Source organism: Lycorma delicatula, chromosome 7, assembly GCF_047948215.1.
Source record: "Lycorma delicatula isolate Av1 chromosome 7, ASM4794821v1, whole genome shotgun sequence".
NCBI lineage: Eukaryota > Metazoa > Arthropoda > Insecta > Hemiptera > Fulgoridae > Lycorma > Lycorma delicatula.
The window spans coordinates 14,007,375-14,021,829 of NC_134461.1; the positions used below are offsets into that span (position 1 = coordinate 14,007,375).

Sequence of the window (14,455 nt, forward strand, 5' to 3'; positions counted from 1 at the left end):
ATGCTATACATTTTGTATTATTGCTTACATCAACAAATTATAAAGTGTGGAACAGTCAATTTTTATTGGGGTTTGCATGGGAAATTTTTATTTAATATATAGTGAATAGATTTATGAGAAGTCAAAAGATGACAGGGCCAAAAAAATTTTCTTAAATTAAATTTTATAATTTTTAACATACAGAACAAAAGACTCTGTTTTTTTTAAATTTGCATTTCTTTCATATCTATAAACCATTGTTCAAAGAAGTTATTCGACATGAACTACAATGTAGTAATATAAATTTTAAGTTTCCAGTCTTGGTTTTAAACTTAATAATGAATAAAATGTTTCGTTTTATGAAAATAGAATTTTTACTCGCATAACTTTCAAATTTTAACTGAATGAAGTATTGTGTAGGTAGTTATTAATAATTTATCTTGTACAAAGTTATAGTGATAATTAATATATTAGAACTCCTCTACTTTTATTGTCATAAATGATACTTTCTTATCTTTCTTAGCCTAATAAGTTTCTCTAAACCAGTTTATTATTGGTTAATTTTAAATTTTGTCAACTTGTACAATAAACAGTCAATAAACAATAAACAGTCAAATTGTTCGTAATAGATTAAAAAATATAATCTTATAAGAACAAAAAATATAGTTATATCGGCTTGTTCATGTACATGTGAGGTCTTTTCAAAACGTATCTGACCATAGGCTGTTCCAGTTCTATTCTCCTTTGAACTAATCCAGTTGTGATTCTACACTATTCTCTGGTCCCTCAGATCTGTCCAGAGGATTCAGTGGCTTATCAATTGCATTTGGTATTTTGGTTTCTCGGTAGAGTGTGTACCTTCCGATAATTCATATTGCTGTTTGCATTCTATGGCTGCCATATAGCATTGTTCAAATTAGACTGAACTACTAAGTCTACTAAGACTAGTAGACAACTCAAGGAGGATTTTCAGGTTGTTCTTCATGGCACTAGAAAAACCTAAGGATTAGGGAAATTAAAGAGACCAGCAAAGGTCTGGTAATGGTTGCGAATGACAAGGAGACAGTCCACGTCATCTCAGAGTCTCCTGAGGTAAGGCAGCTTGAGGTTAAGGTCGCCCCGACATGAAAACGTTGGCCCTGGGGTCATTGTCTACAATATTGACTGGCTATCTGATAAGGAAGTTCTGTCTCTCGTCCGGGAGCAGAACACCGAAACTGATGAGGAAAATTCAGTAGATTCCTTCAATGAAGTTTGCTACTTTAATAGATTTAGGCATTTGGTCTATCTTTCTGCAAGCCTTATTCCAGTAAAAATTGTTTACTTTGCTATCTGAGCAGTTTTTGACTTCCTCATTGTTGCTAAACTCAGTGCCAAATAAACTCTCTTTGAGAGAAAAAAAAACAAATAATTGATGGTACAGAATCAAGACTGTAAATGTGGTAATATCGCCTGATCAGACTTATGAAAAGTTTCTGTGTCTGAGTGGTGTGGGACTGGCATTATTGTGCAATTTAATTACTGCAACTTTTAAAAGCAAAGCATCTTGTTTCCTCCTTTTGTGGGTTTGAATTTTTTTCTAGAAAATTACAATAATACTAGCTGTTGATTGTCCAAATAATCGCAATAAATTGGGCCATTATAATCCTGAAAATCAGTACCACTTCTGTCCGTTTTAAGTGTTAAAATCAACTTACAAATTTTCATAGTTAATGTAATTTTTACAATACTATTTTAACATTTGCGAGTGAATTTCAGCCGGTTTTACACCTTCCAAAAATAAAAATCTTACAGCATACTGTTTTTCCCTGGTACACTTCATAATAATAGAAATCCTTTTCATTCAACTGATCTTTTCAATGTTAAGAGGTGCCAACTTGAACATCATACACACTTACCTTACACTTTATTATCACTTATCATACACTTGATTGCCTTTAGGAATTAACACGTGCTATTATTGTGGATGAAGTTGTTATAAACAGTATGAAGCTCATGATTTTCCAGCGGTTGAAAATTGTTTTGTTCATGCTGGATTCACTTGTATTTAGAAAATGAACATAACCCTATGAAAATTGGATACCTCTTAGTTTTTGAAATGTTTCATTGTGCTGTTATAATAACTTTTTAAAATCGTTAAACTTCTAAAAATGAGTACCATGAAGTGTACAAGAATACGACTTACAGCTGTTTATTAACAGTTGATGAATTCATAGAAATAATTTTAATCAATTTTTTAATATTCTAGAAGTCACCAGTATCTAGCACAGTTCTCTTAATTCAGAGCCTGCAGGAAGCTCCATTTCTTGTTTGTATAATGAGTGTAGTTCGTTGGGTTTTCTGGCGAGATTACAATTAACACAACAAAATGGTAGCCAGGATTGACGCTGTTAATGTTAACTGCTTTGGAGGACTCTTAACTGCACAAGAAAATTCTAGTCAGAAAAAAATTTATTGAAAATCATTATAAAAAGACAACTACTGATCCAGTTACCTTACAATACAAAAGAGTTCACAAATATTAGCATCAACACAAATATTTTAAATAGTAACACCTTTTGTGTGGTACATCTTCTTAAAGATAAGAAAAAAATTGTATAAATAAAAAGTAGGCACAATGTCTGTACCCAAATGGTAGCTTTGGATTTTGAAAATTACTAAATTTAGTAAGTTCTAACAACAAAATTTAAGAAAAAAAAATTAAACTGAATTAAATTAAAATTTATTCTAAAGGTTAAATTTAGATTTTTAATTTTTTAATAATTTTTATTTTTTAACACAAAAAATTGTTTTTTGTTCCAATTTAAGGAGTAAATAAAAATATTCATCACCTAATCATGCTGATCAGCTGATCAGCTGATCACTGATCAGAGATTACCCAAGAATTTATTGTGAATTCTCATTCCAAGACTACAAACAGCAGCACAAGAACAATAACATTAGCCAAAGTTCAGTAATTCAAACATTAAAAAGTGAAAAAACTTTAAATCATGAAAAAACATTAATAAGAACTTATTGAAGATTACAATCTAAGACATAAGTTCTGTTAAATTATGTTGAACAATAATTGTGCGGATCCAAATTTATTAACACAGTTTTTAGTGAGAACCAATTTTTTTAAATGGCAATATACACCATAATTGTCAATACTGGACTGATAATATACATCGGTTTCGTGAGGATACAATACAATATAATACAATACAATACATTGCAGGTATTGTTGATGGACAATTGATAGGGCCTACATTTATTGATGGAAATTTAAACACAGTGAAATATGAGCCTTTGTTTCTCGATCGTAATCAAACATTCCTAAACATTTGGTTTCAACAAGACGATGCCCCACCTCATTTCAGCCTTCTGGTAAATGAAATATTAAATACATTTTTTCCTGGAAGATGGATCAGCTAAAAGGTCAAATAGAATGGCCAGCAAGATCGGATTTGTCACCATCGGATTACTTTCTATAGAGCCACTTTTTATCTTAATAAGCCCAAGATATTGATGATTTACAAAATAGAATTTGAGAATCGAGCACAAAATATATAACTAGGGTATCATTGAATAATGCAGTATCATCTTTTTGCAACTGACTGGCACATTATCAAACAACAGAAGGAGGACATTTTGAACATTTATTAAAATGAAATTTTAGTATATAAACAAACGTTATGCTTAATAAACCCGTTATCATTATTCGATAAAATTATTTAATCGACTTTTTATAAATTTATTTATTTGTGTTAATTCCTTAAATTATAAATATAATTGTTTCTAATACAAACTTTATCCAGTAACCATTTTAAGTACAGATATTGCACCAACTTTTTATTTATACAATTTTTCTTGAGACCTTTAAAATGATGTCAGTCAAAGGGTGTTACCATTTAAAATATTTGAGTTATAACTACTGAGCCAGTCCCGAAGAAGGGGTTGAAATTCTATTTCTTGTCAGAAGATAAAGTAGTTGGCCAATACCTTATCCTAAAAGTTACAGTATTCTATCTTGAATAGTTTTAAAGTTGTTGAGGAGTTTCCATACTTTTGACTCGCTCAAACTATTACATACAACTTCAGATTTTCTAAAATCCTAAAATACAAATCCTTAATTTATTTCTCAATCGCTTCAAGACAACACCAATACTGTGATGAAATATAAATTTTTCAAAAAATGTGTTCTAGAAAAATATTTAGAAAGCGAGTCACACATGTTATTGTCAAAAGTTGGCCGTACACAAAAATTCAATACATCAAACCATTTTGCATTGCAACAGATTTTTATTTAGTTTGATTCTATTTTTTTTCTTAATTGTAATTTCATCCAATTATTTATTTTATTTTCCTGGAGTAGTCAAGGAGACCCTGGGAAGTGCTCAGTATAGCATAGGTTGGAAACCACTTTTCACAATGGTTAATTTACCATGGGAACCAGTGGTTATATTATATGACATTGCCTCATAAATAGTAAAAACTTTTATTAGTTAACACTTCAAGCAATAGTAAATAAATAAATGTTTGTTGAGTACAATCAACAAATTTTCTGTGTATCAAACACATAAATAAGTACAAAACTGAAGAAAAAAGAATCATCAAAATAAATATATTTATATATTGACTGATTACTTATTTACTAAAGTTATTAATGCAGTAGAAAATAGCATAGCATCATTTAACCAATACTACACAAAAACAAAATGTGTAAGCTTTATAAATTATATTTATTGAAAGAAACTTAATTTACTGAACAAAAAATAAACATTAGCAAATTTTTTTATTTTAATTTTTTTTTTTTTTTTCATCTAATTATCTTTTACTATCATCTATAAACAGATTTTTATCATGGTCTTTTAATTAGATTAACATTTCTTTTAAAGTACTCCTGTTTACTGAACATTTAAAATTCAAAAAAAAAAATTGCCATGCTATGAAAGCAATGCTCAAACCAATTTATTTTTGAATTTACACATGAATAAATCTCACAATTTTGGAAGTTAATAAAAAAAAATAAAATAAGAATTCAGGAGTTCTTTATCAACCTCCATTCTAGTTCTGAATCTGCACTGTATGATTTGTATAAATGATCAGCCTTTAATAAGCAAATGGTATTAAGTTAGAAAGTTAAAAATTTTGTTATCTACTCTTTATTTAAACCGGTATTTATTTAAGCTGATATTCTGACTTAAGTTTTATAACAAAAGTACCTACTTTTGGTTTATGCTACATACATCTTACATACACTTTATATTTCTAGGATGCGTACAATAAAAAGAGAAAAATATGTATTTTTTTTTGAAGAAAAACTGCACCTTATTTTTTAAACTTCCTTATCCAACAGAAAAGGTTGAAATATAATCAGGAATTTTCACAATTAGCTCACAAAATGAATACAACTTACTTAGTAGAATAATACTGGCATGATTTATAACTTGTCATCATAACTTATCAGTATTGTTCGCAACACTTTCTTTCCCTTCCTTCCAGTATGTAATCGAAATGACTGAGGACAAAGAACACATCATAATTGTTGTTCAGAAAAGTATAATTAAATGTTTAATGTTATTAAGGATTATTCTATTAATCTAGATTATTTTAAAAATCAGTTTGAAATGAATGAAGGGACAAATTTCAGAAGGGAAGTGAAAATGTATCATCAAATGCTTTTTGACCAAGAATCTGAGTCAATGACAAACTGAAGTTGAAACAATTAGTATTGGTGAATTACTATTGCAATATAGAATTATTTGTAAGATTATCTCATATTTTACAAAGCAAGTGGTAGTTGAGCACCTTCCCTTATTTTGGCATAATACAAATTAAGAAGATTGGTCACAATTTTTCCAGCAATGTGAAAAAGATTCCCTCAATTAATTTACAATAAATTTAAATTCACTCTCCAGTCATAACCTGGAAATTGAGTATTGTGATGAAGCTTTTATCCACATAAAATAAAAACTTCAATTTTTACCTATTATAAAATAATGGTGACCTTCTCTTTAGCTTTATATGGGAAACTACGTCAACTTTCTCACAAAACAAAAATCACTGCTCTGTATTATGCTATGATATTAGAAGGTAAAGTGAAAATATAACAAATATATATATATCATTTATTAACTTGTAGATATACGACAACCCTGTAATTAATCATAATGATTAATTCTATCAAAAATCATTAGAAGTAAATGTTAATGTTGACCAGAATTCACTTTCTTTCTGATGACAAAGGATATATTTTCCTTTGAGATTTGAGTAGAAGAAATAGACTCAACAACAAAAGGAGTCTTCTATTTGTTTCCTTTTAGAAAATGTTTGTCAACTACAGAAATAATATAACAGCTGCCCTATCTTCTATATAATAGATCATATTTGTTTATCTGCTTGGGAAAATTAAAATTTTTAGGAGGCAGGGAGAAATTCAGCTTGAATGAAGTCTATACTGTGAAAGGATGGAATGATATCCACACAATATAATGGATTACATTGAAGAATAGTTTTACCCCCCCCCCCCCACCACTCAATTGCGTTCCTTTTTATATTTCAACACTTTTGTTATAGTATTTTTCAATCTTGTGTAAATCTAACTATGATAGTCTATATAAATTTTCTTATCCAGGTACATTTCAAATATTCATAAAGCTACTTTCTATTTAATAAATTTTCTAATAAATGGTATTTTAATAAATAAAAATTAAATTCAATTATTAATAAATTGAAATCTGTTAATTAAAATTCAATAGATAAAGAAAATCATTTATTTTTTTTTGCATCAAGCAAAGCTTTAATTGTAATAAGCTTCATTTTTCTAATTCTTTGTTCATCTAAAACAGTTGAAACTCCTTTTCTAAAACTTTGTTCTTCTGAAGAAACATCATCTTTTCTAGAACTCTGGCCACCATGACCAGTTGAGCTACCACGTTTGCCAAGAGCAGCTGGATCACCTAAATTATCTTTGTCAAACATTGCCTTTTTACATTTCTCATCAAAAACAACACTTGCTAAAGACCTTTTATTTACTTCATGAAAAAGATTAGTGGTGCGATTATACCTTGCAATAGTATAGTAAAACATAACTAATAAGCGAGTTAAAAAAAAACTTACGGCAGCAATAATACACAATGCGATTTGCAAAATGATATTTTCAGGACTCATAAGATTTTTAGTTAGCTGGCGTAAACTGTAGTTATTCGTTAATGCTGAAGAATAGGATTGAAATACAGGATTTTGTATCAAATTGGGTAAATAATGATGAAGAATTATGCAAAAACAGAAAAAGACAACTAGAATAGTTAAAATAACTCCTATAATATAATGTACTGTTTGACTTAATAAATCAAATGTAGGAGAAAGAAACCAAAAAAATATTAATCTGATAAAAACAGTCGATGTAAACAGAGCGATAAGCACTGTCACCAAGTATTCACGAACCATTTGTTTATAAAGATTTAAAAATATGGGAGATGATAAATATTTACTTAACGCCTCATTCAAAAATATATCAAATTTCAAATGTATAAGAGTTAATAGTACAGCAGTAGAACCTAGAAAACATGCTATTAAACTTAGTACATTTGAAACTCTTCGGAAAAAATTCTTTAACCCATATAATTGTAATAAATACATGGTACGTGCAATAAATATAATTAATAATATGATTATTAAAAAACATGCAGATACACCCCAGAGACTCATATTGTACAGATGAAAAATTAATGAACGTATCTGTAACATATAAAAACATGAATCCATTACTGAAAGTTGCTTTCATTTAAGAACTATTTTATAAATACTATATTTTATAAATTAATTTGATTTTCAATATTATTTTTTTAATTTGAATTCCTTTTTTATGATTAAGTCACCAACATAAGTAGGAAAATGGTATAGAAATTCTATGGAATATGAAAAATACAAAGCGTGACTGGGGTTTGTTATGTGAAATCTTCTTGATCAAAGACTGAGAAATGCTTAAGAGCATGTGCCAAGTAGGTCAAGCAAATCTTTTAACAGTTTTTTTTTTTTTTACATAGTATAAAATTTCCACCAAGTGAAGTTGCTATAAAACAGTAAATATAAAAGATTAAAATATACAAAAGAAATTCTTAATTTTTATCACAGCAGAAATGGAAATTAATCTTTTGATTTTTTCAACATATTTACTTAAATTATTTTCTACAGAACAAGAGAAAGCTGTGCCTTAAAAATTATTTAAAGTATGAAAAATATTTATTTTGTAATATGAAACTGTTTAGACTCACACAAGCAAAAATTTGATGAATGCAACTGGAGATGATAAATAAACAAACTTGTTTGTCTATTTAAGAGAGGATATCTAATTTTTAAGAAAGGACAATTCCTGTGGTTTATCATGTTACGAGCAAGATTTAGAAATTCTAAAATCATGATACCCTTCAGTTTTTTTATTAATTTGGTAGCATTAATAAAAATTAACCTAGTAACATAAATAACAGAAATTTAACCTAATTAACCCCATTACCTAATTAACCTGATTGACATAATTGTAACTTTACTTGTATCAACAACTATTCTATTTGAAAATACAGTCCTGAATCTTTGTTAACACCGACATATGTTAACAGAAGATCCACCAGTAAGAAAGTATGATAAGTTAATGTTAAATTATTATTATACAACACTTATAAGAATTAATCACTTGGTTTCTCTATGTTATGATTGACTTATTTGGATTTTTTAGATTACAGAATACATAGTAAGTAGTAAAGTCATGTAAAGTACCACCATATCCGAGAGCTTTATTTACAATGAGTATCTACACTGCAGTTATAATGTTTAAATATGACAGGCAGGATTTACCTTGGCATAAATTTATCAGCTGCTGAACTCCAGTAATAATGAAAAGGTTCTTGACAATGAGACCGGATTATTATCCAGATCAAGTTCTCCAGACATTCTGTATGAATATGTTTACTGTAATAAATTATAAAGTTAACAGCTTTTGTTTTAAAGTCATGTAATATGACTAAGATTATCTGGCTTTCACAACACTGTGTCCACATTGGTCTTACAACAAAAATCATGAAAGCAAAGGAAAGGTTGTGAGGGTGCTCACTAAAACACCCTCACTAATAAAGATTTACTTGAAATACGGTGAAAAATTAAAGAAACCCGCTCAACAATAAATTTAATTTAATTTACAGTAGTACTAAATACTTAATAATACAGTAAAATGCTGTCAAAGCTGGTAGTGGGGACAATAATGTCAAAGGTTCTACTATTAAATGCTAGTTAATACCTACTGTTTCTGTTAATTGTCAGCAAAAACTACTTTAATGAGTACTTGACTAGACTATGTGAGCAGTGCCCGTGTGTAGTCATTATGTAGCTGAATGGAAGATGGTGAAAAGGTAAAATTTCAACACCTTAAAGAGAGAACTTTTCAGCTAAGGGAAAAAACCATGGAAAATTTGTGTTTTTACTCCTCCTGATTTCGTAGAATTTTTTTATGCTTGTCCTTCTGTCAGATCTATGAATGAACATCTGAATCAAAATTTCCTACAGTCCCTTTCTTTTTAATTTTTACATAATATATAAAAAACTAAGATATAATAATAATGGAATTAAAAGCAAACTACAAGATATGAATACTGGTGTTCCTCAGGGAATCATTCTTGGGCGATTATTTATATCAATGACATATTTGAACTACAAAATTATGATTGTAAAATATTATCTTATGCTGATGACAGAGTTACATGTTATGGAAATACTTTGTTAGAAGATTGGAAAAACAACTTTCTGAATAAAATGATTGTTAGATTCCAATAAGTTAGCTCTAAATGTAAGCAAGACAGTTGTTTATTTTTTGGCAATCATTATGTACATCTATTGATTTTAATAACAATAATGAATTTATTCAAAGAAAATGTTGCATACAAATGATTTAGGTATTACCATTGATCAACATTTAAGATGAGATTGTGAAATTTCAAATAAAATTTGTAGTTTTTACATCATCAAGACTAAGCGATCTTCTAAAGTTCAAAATTTATTTATTATTATACATTGAATTTATTACAGTATTGTTGGTTATGGTATAATTGCATGTAGGAGGGTCAGCTAATAAACAAGAACTATATATAAAAATCTTGTAAACATTCTTAAAAAAATTAAATAAAAATATTGGAAAAACTGTAAATGAATGAACTTGAATGAAGGCTATACATCACAAATACTAATTCAGATATTGTTATTTTATATATTTTTATTTTATTAAAGAAAAGTTTTTCGTTTCTATTTTTTTTGTATATGTGTGGTGGGACTATGTACAGATGCCTTGGTATCTCTGAGGAGTACTGTTGAGTACAGTTACATTGTTTCACAATGTAACTGTACCGTGTTACCATGTAATCTGGTATTAAATAAATAAAAGTCAGTACATTGCATTTCTTATGATTTCATAAGATAAAAAAAGGTCCTCTGGTTTTGAAGTCGGGTGTGGTGTTAACATAACACTCTGTAAAATAACGGTTATGTAACCATTATCAAAAACCATTAACCTTTGTAGGACAGGATGGATCAAATAAAAAAAAATGTTAAAACTTAATGGATGATAATGTTGGATGTAGGTGGTAGCTTGGACTAAATGAATGAAGAGACCAAGGCACATTTGGAGCTGAGGAGTGAACAAATAAACTATTAATTTATTTTAATAATTTGACTTTTTTTTTTAATTTCCATGTATTTATTTATAAATATACTACTGATCCAATTTAACTAACTAATCATTTATTCTAGAAAATTTCAATTTTTAACAAGCTTAATTATTTTGATTATATAAAAAGGATTATTTTGATTATACATATTAAAAAAATATAATTATTTGATTAACATATTTTACATAAAAATTAGAGAAAATAAAAAATAACATAGAAAGCAACTGTAGGAAGATAACTTTTGTTTTAAATGTTTGTATCCCGGTCACAGGAGAGTAGCATAAAAAATACTATTAAATGGGAGTAGTTAAAACAAAGATTATTGCAAAACTGGCCGCCTCAACGTGGTACCTCCTGGCGGATGCCAACATTGCTGCCGGAGCAGCAGCCTAGCCTGGCGTTACCGGCTGAGCGCTGCCCTACTTTCCCGCTCCAGCTCGCCATGGCCGACGGACTCAGCAGGAGGAGCTGGCCCAGCGTGGAATCTCTCAGGGAGAACCGCCTCGGCAAAAGACAACCAACGCCGACCCGACCTGCAGGACACTGGGGGCCACCACTCCCACGCTGTAGTGAGTACCCCAACTCAGCTGAGGGGAAGCCCGGTCCGATTTCAATGGACGAGCCACAATTCCCCGATTACAGTCAGGTCGATTTCACCGGAGACTAGCTTCTGAACCCAACAGCTCTTCTCATAACTAACGCAAAAAAGGCACTTTTCAGAGCCACCACTCCAGAAACCTCAAACAGCCCTTCTCGGCTACCATAAGGTTTTAAGGTGCCACATACTGTCGAAGCCATTCGGTGACAATTTCAATAATTACACACATCTCTTGTGGGTAAACATCACCACATTTTACAGAGTTTGCTAAACAGTTATTTTTAGACAATCTATAGATTTACCTCAATTTTTGTAATATACGTTCCTGTTGCAAAATTCTCAGCCATAAAAACAACTGCAGAAAATGTATTTGTGTTAACATTATACAGAACTAACTCGAAAAAAACTACTCTTGTTAATTCATCTAACCAACTTTCAGATCTGAGTTTGTTTATTTTCAAGGCTGATTCTTCTTCATTATTACTTAGCAATGCGATATAGCCTCCACCGTCATAGTGTTTGCCAGATTTTCCTAAAAGTAATGAGAATCTTAATTAAAAATATTGTTTTGTAATTTATTTGATTTCTTGTAATAATTAATATGTAATGCATTTGGTGGTCTGATCGTTAGTTCATAAAAAATTACAATTTAAAAAAAAACATTTTAATGTATACAAAGAAATAGTAAATGAAAAATTAATATAAATAATTAATAGATAAAATATATTTTCACAAAAATAGATAACCCTGTATTTTCAGTGAAAAAAAAAAAAAGTTCGTTTATTTGCTAATAAAAAATATACCGGGTAAAATTTTGTTTGCATTTTCACACTTAATTACATAAAACAATTAAGAGAATTGGAGAATAATTAAGGCAAACATATATACCTTCAATATTAATAGTAATCAGTTGTTTAAAAATTTTAATCAATTTTTTTAAAAATTAAAAATGTTATCCTTGAATTAATCATCAATGCGCAGTGTCTTTGCTAAAATTATTAACAATTTATTCTCAATAAGAATTACATCCACCTCTATCGAATCAGATAACAAAACGTTTTTTGTAAAATTGAACACGGTACTTCTGCTTACAAAAGAGGGCATTATTATTATGCTTATGTAACATTTTTAATAAATTAAATATTTTCAAACAGTTTTTCTTTTGCCAAACAATTTCACTTTTTTAATGAATTTTTAAGCAATACTAATTAAATCCCAATCATATCATAATCCCAAACATAACATTGAATTCAAATCTAAGACAGCCCCGCGCGTATAGGTCAACTTCTATCTATATTCGTGCAAAAATAATTTTTTTTTAGTTAATTAATAGGAACTTAATTGTGTAGTCTGATTCTGTAATGTTACACTGAAGATTTTCTTTTATCCATTCATTTCAGATTTTATCTTCATGCATTATTATTATTATGTACAGATTATTATCTAAACAAAACTGAGCAATTAGCTGTTAAGTATTTTACTCTCTCTAGTCATTAAAGATGACTTATGAAACCATTTAAAGTTTATCAAGAGGATAAAATTTAATTAGAATTTCTACTGGAAATCTTTATCCCTACCACAAAATGATAAAAATGAACAAAACAAAGGTGGTGCACATCACATCTTCAGTAAATTATATTGACATTGCATGTAAATATGAATTATTTTTGTTATGAAAGAATCTGGGAGAAGAACCCTAGAAACCCTCTAATCTGAAAATGACTCAAACTGGCCTCGCAAATACTACCACCTCTTTTACTTTTTAATCCACACAAAATTTTATGAATTCTTATTTTATAGTCCCATAAAATGTTTCAGAAAAACATCTTTCAAGATCACTGAGCTTATTTCCTTTATAATTTCTATATCTATTGGCTGGTCAGACTAAATATCTACACTTGGCCAAAAATTAAGTGCTATTTCACTTCAATAACGTGTGTACAGATAAATGTGCCTCAGGTTGTTATTGCTGCAAAACTCCATAATCTACCGGTTCAAAATGCTTCCACATACTGGATTTGGCCTCCAGCAGTAAAATTGTTCACATACAGAAAACATTTTGTTAGTGATTTAACGCATTTTGTAATAGTAATTTGAGTTGATAGTAGGGATTAAGGGGAGTTCTTGGACTCGTCAAGAATTCTAAGAGTTTACTGTCTACTTAAGAGTATACTCTTAATGGTAGATAAAGGAATATTCTTAAAGGAGTACCTTTATGAGTATACTTACACTCTTAAATGGAAGGTTTATGAGGTTCTGAATGCAAAAAAATTAGACATGATTAGCAGCAGCACTACTCACCATATTGTATGTTGCTTCTTCAAAAGCTGACATAGGCCTTATCAAAATATGCGATCAATATTTACTATTTCAGACAATTATTTCAAGAGCATTTTATTTCTGTGGTTTTCACTTTTCAGAAACGACAGAAGGACTCTCAATACTCTCTGAATAAATTATTACTCTGAGGATACTAATCTCATCCTGTTTTACACATACCTGTGATGAAGCAGCCTCCCTCTTCATTTGTAAATTTTTTGCGCAACATTTCTGTGTACCTTCTGTTGACGTGTTTTTTATCACAGATTAAGGAAGAGAAAGACTTCTTCAATGAATTGTGAATTATAATTCATTAATAATAACTTACCGTTATATTAGATCTCCCCTTGTTTACAAAAATAATGTGCAATTTGAATTTGAATTTTTATATTTTTAAAAGAAAATTAATGTTGGGAAATACAATTAAAAATTACAAAAGATATACTTTAAAAAAAAAATATTAGTTTTATAGTGTGATCAACCAATGATAATAGGCAAAAGGATCAAATAAAGAAAAATTTACTTGATGATATATGTGAAAAAAAAAGTACCAAACATTCCAATTGTGTTTGTTTCAGCTGCAGTCATGTAAAACCAATTTTCATATCCTTTATCTTTTTTTACCTTAGCTATGCTTTCAGGAGTCAGAGCTTTCCACCCTGCAGAGTAATTTGTAGTGTCTTCAGAATTTTCAAGTTGATCATTACATACATAGCCTAACAGTTTGGACACATTTACTGATGAAGGAAATAAACATGTACCTCCTGAAAAACAGTTTTGAAAAAAATTATAAATCAACATAATGGAAATACAGAGTACAACTTATAATCAAACACATAAAATATGTGTTTGTCAAAACCAACAA

General features: G+C 29.3%; 1 protein-coding gene across 7 annotated transcripts in view; it reads right to left on the minus strand.

Moving 5' to 3' along the window:
- Positions 1–4,669: 4,669 nt before the first annotated feature.
- Positions 4,670–14,455, minus strand: part of LOC142327462 (polycystin family receptor for egg jelly-like) — a 42,984-nt gene continuing 33,198 nt past the window's right edge. For 4 of the 7 annotated variants that reach the window (XM_075370559.1, XM_075370557.1, XM_075370560.1 and 1 more), the window contains exons 13-15: positions 14,142–14,354; positions 11,574–11,803; positions 4,671–7,701 (exon numbers count right to left, since the gene is read on the minus strand). In XM_075370559.1, the coding sequence (XP_075226674.1) occupies positions 6,730–7,701; positions 11,574–11,803; positions 14,142–14,354 (1,415 nt within the window). In that variant the 3' untranslated portion in view covers positions 4,671–6,729. Of the gene's footprint in view, positions 7,702–11,573; positions 11,804–14,141; positions 14,355–14,455 lie in introns of those variants that run through there. The other 3 variants (XM_075370555.1, XM_075370556.1, XM_075370561.1) reach the window with 3 other exon arrangements.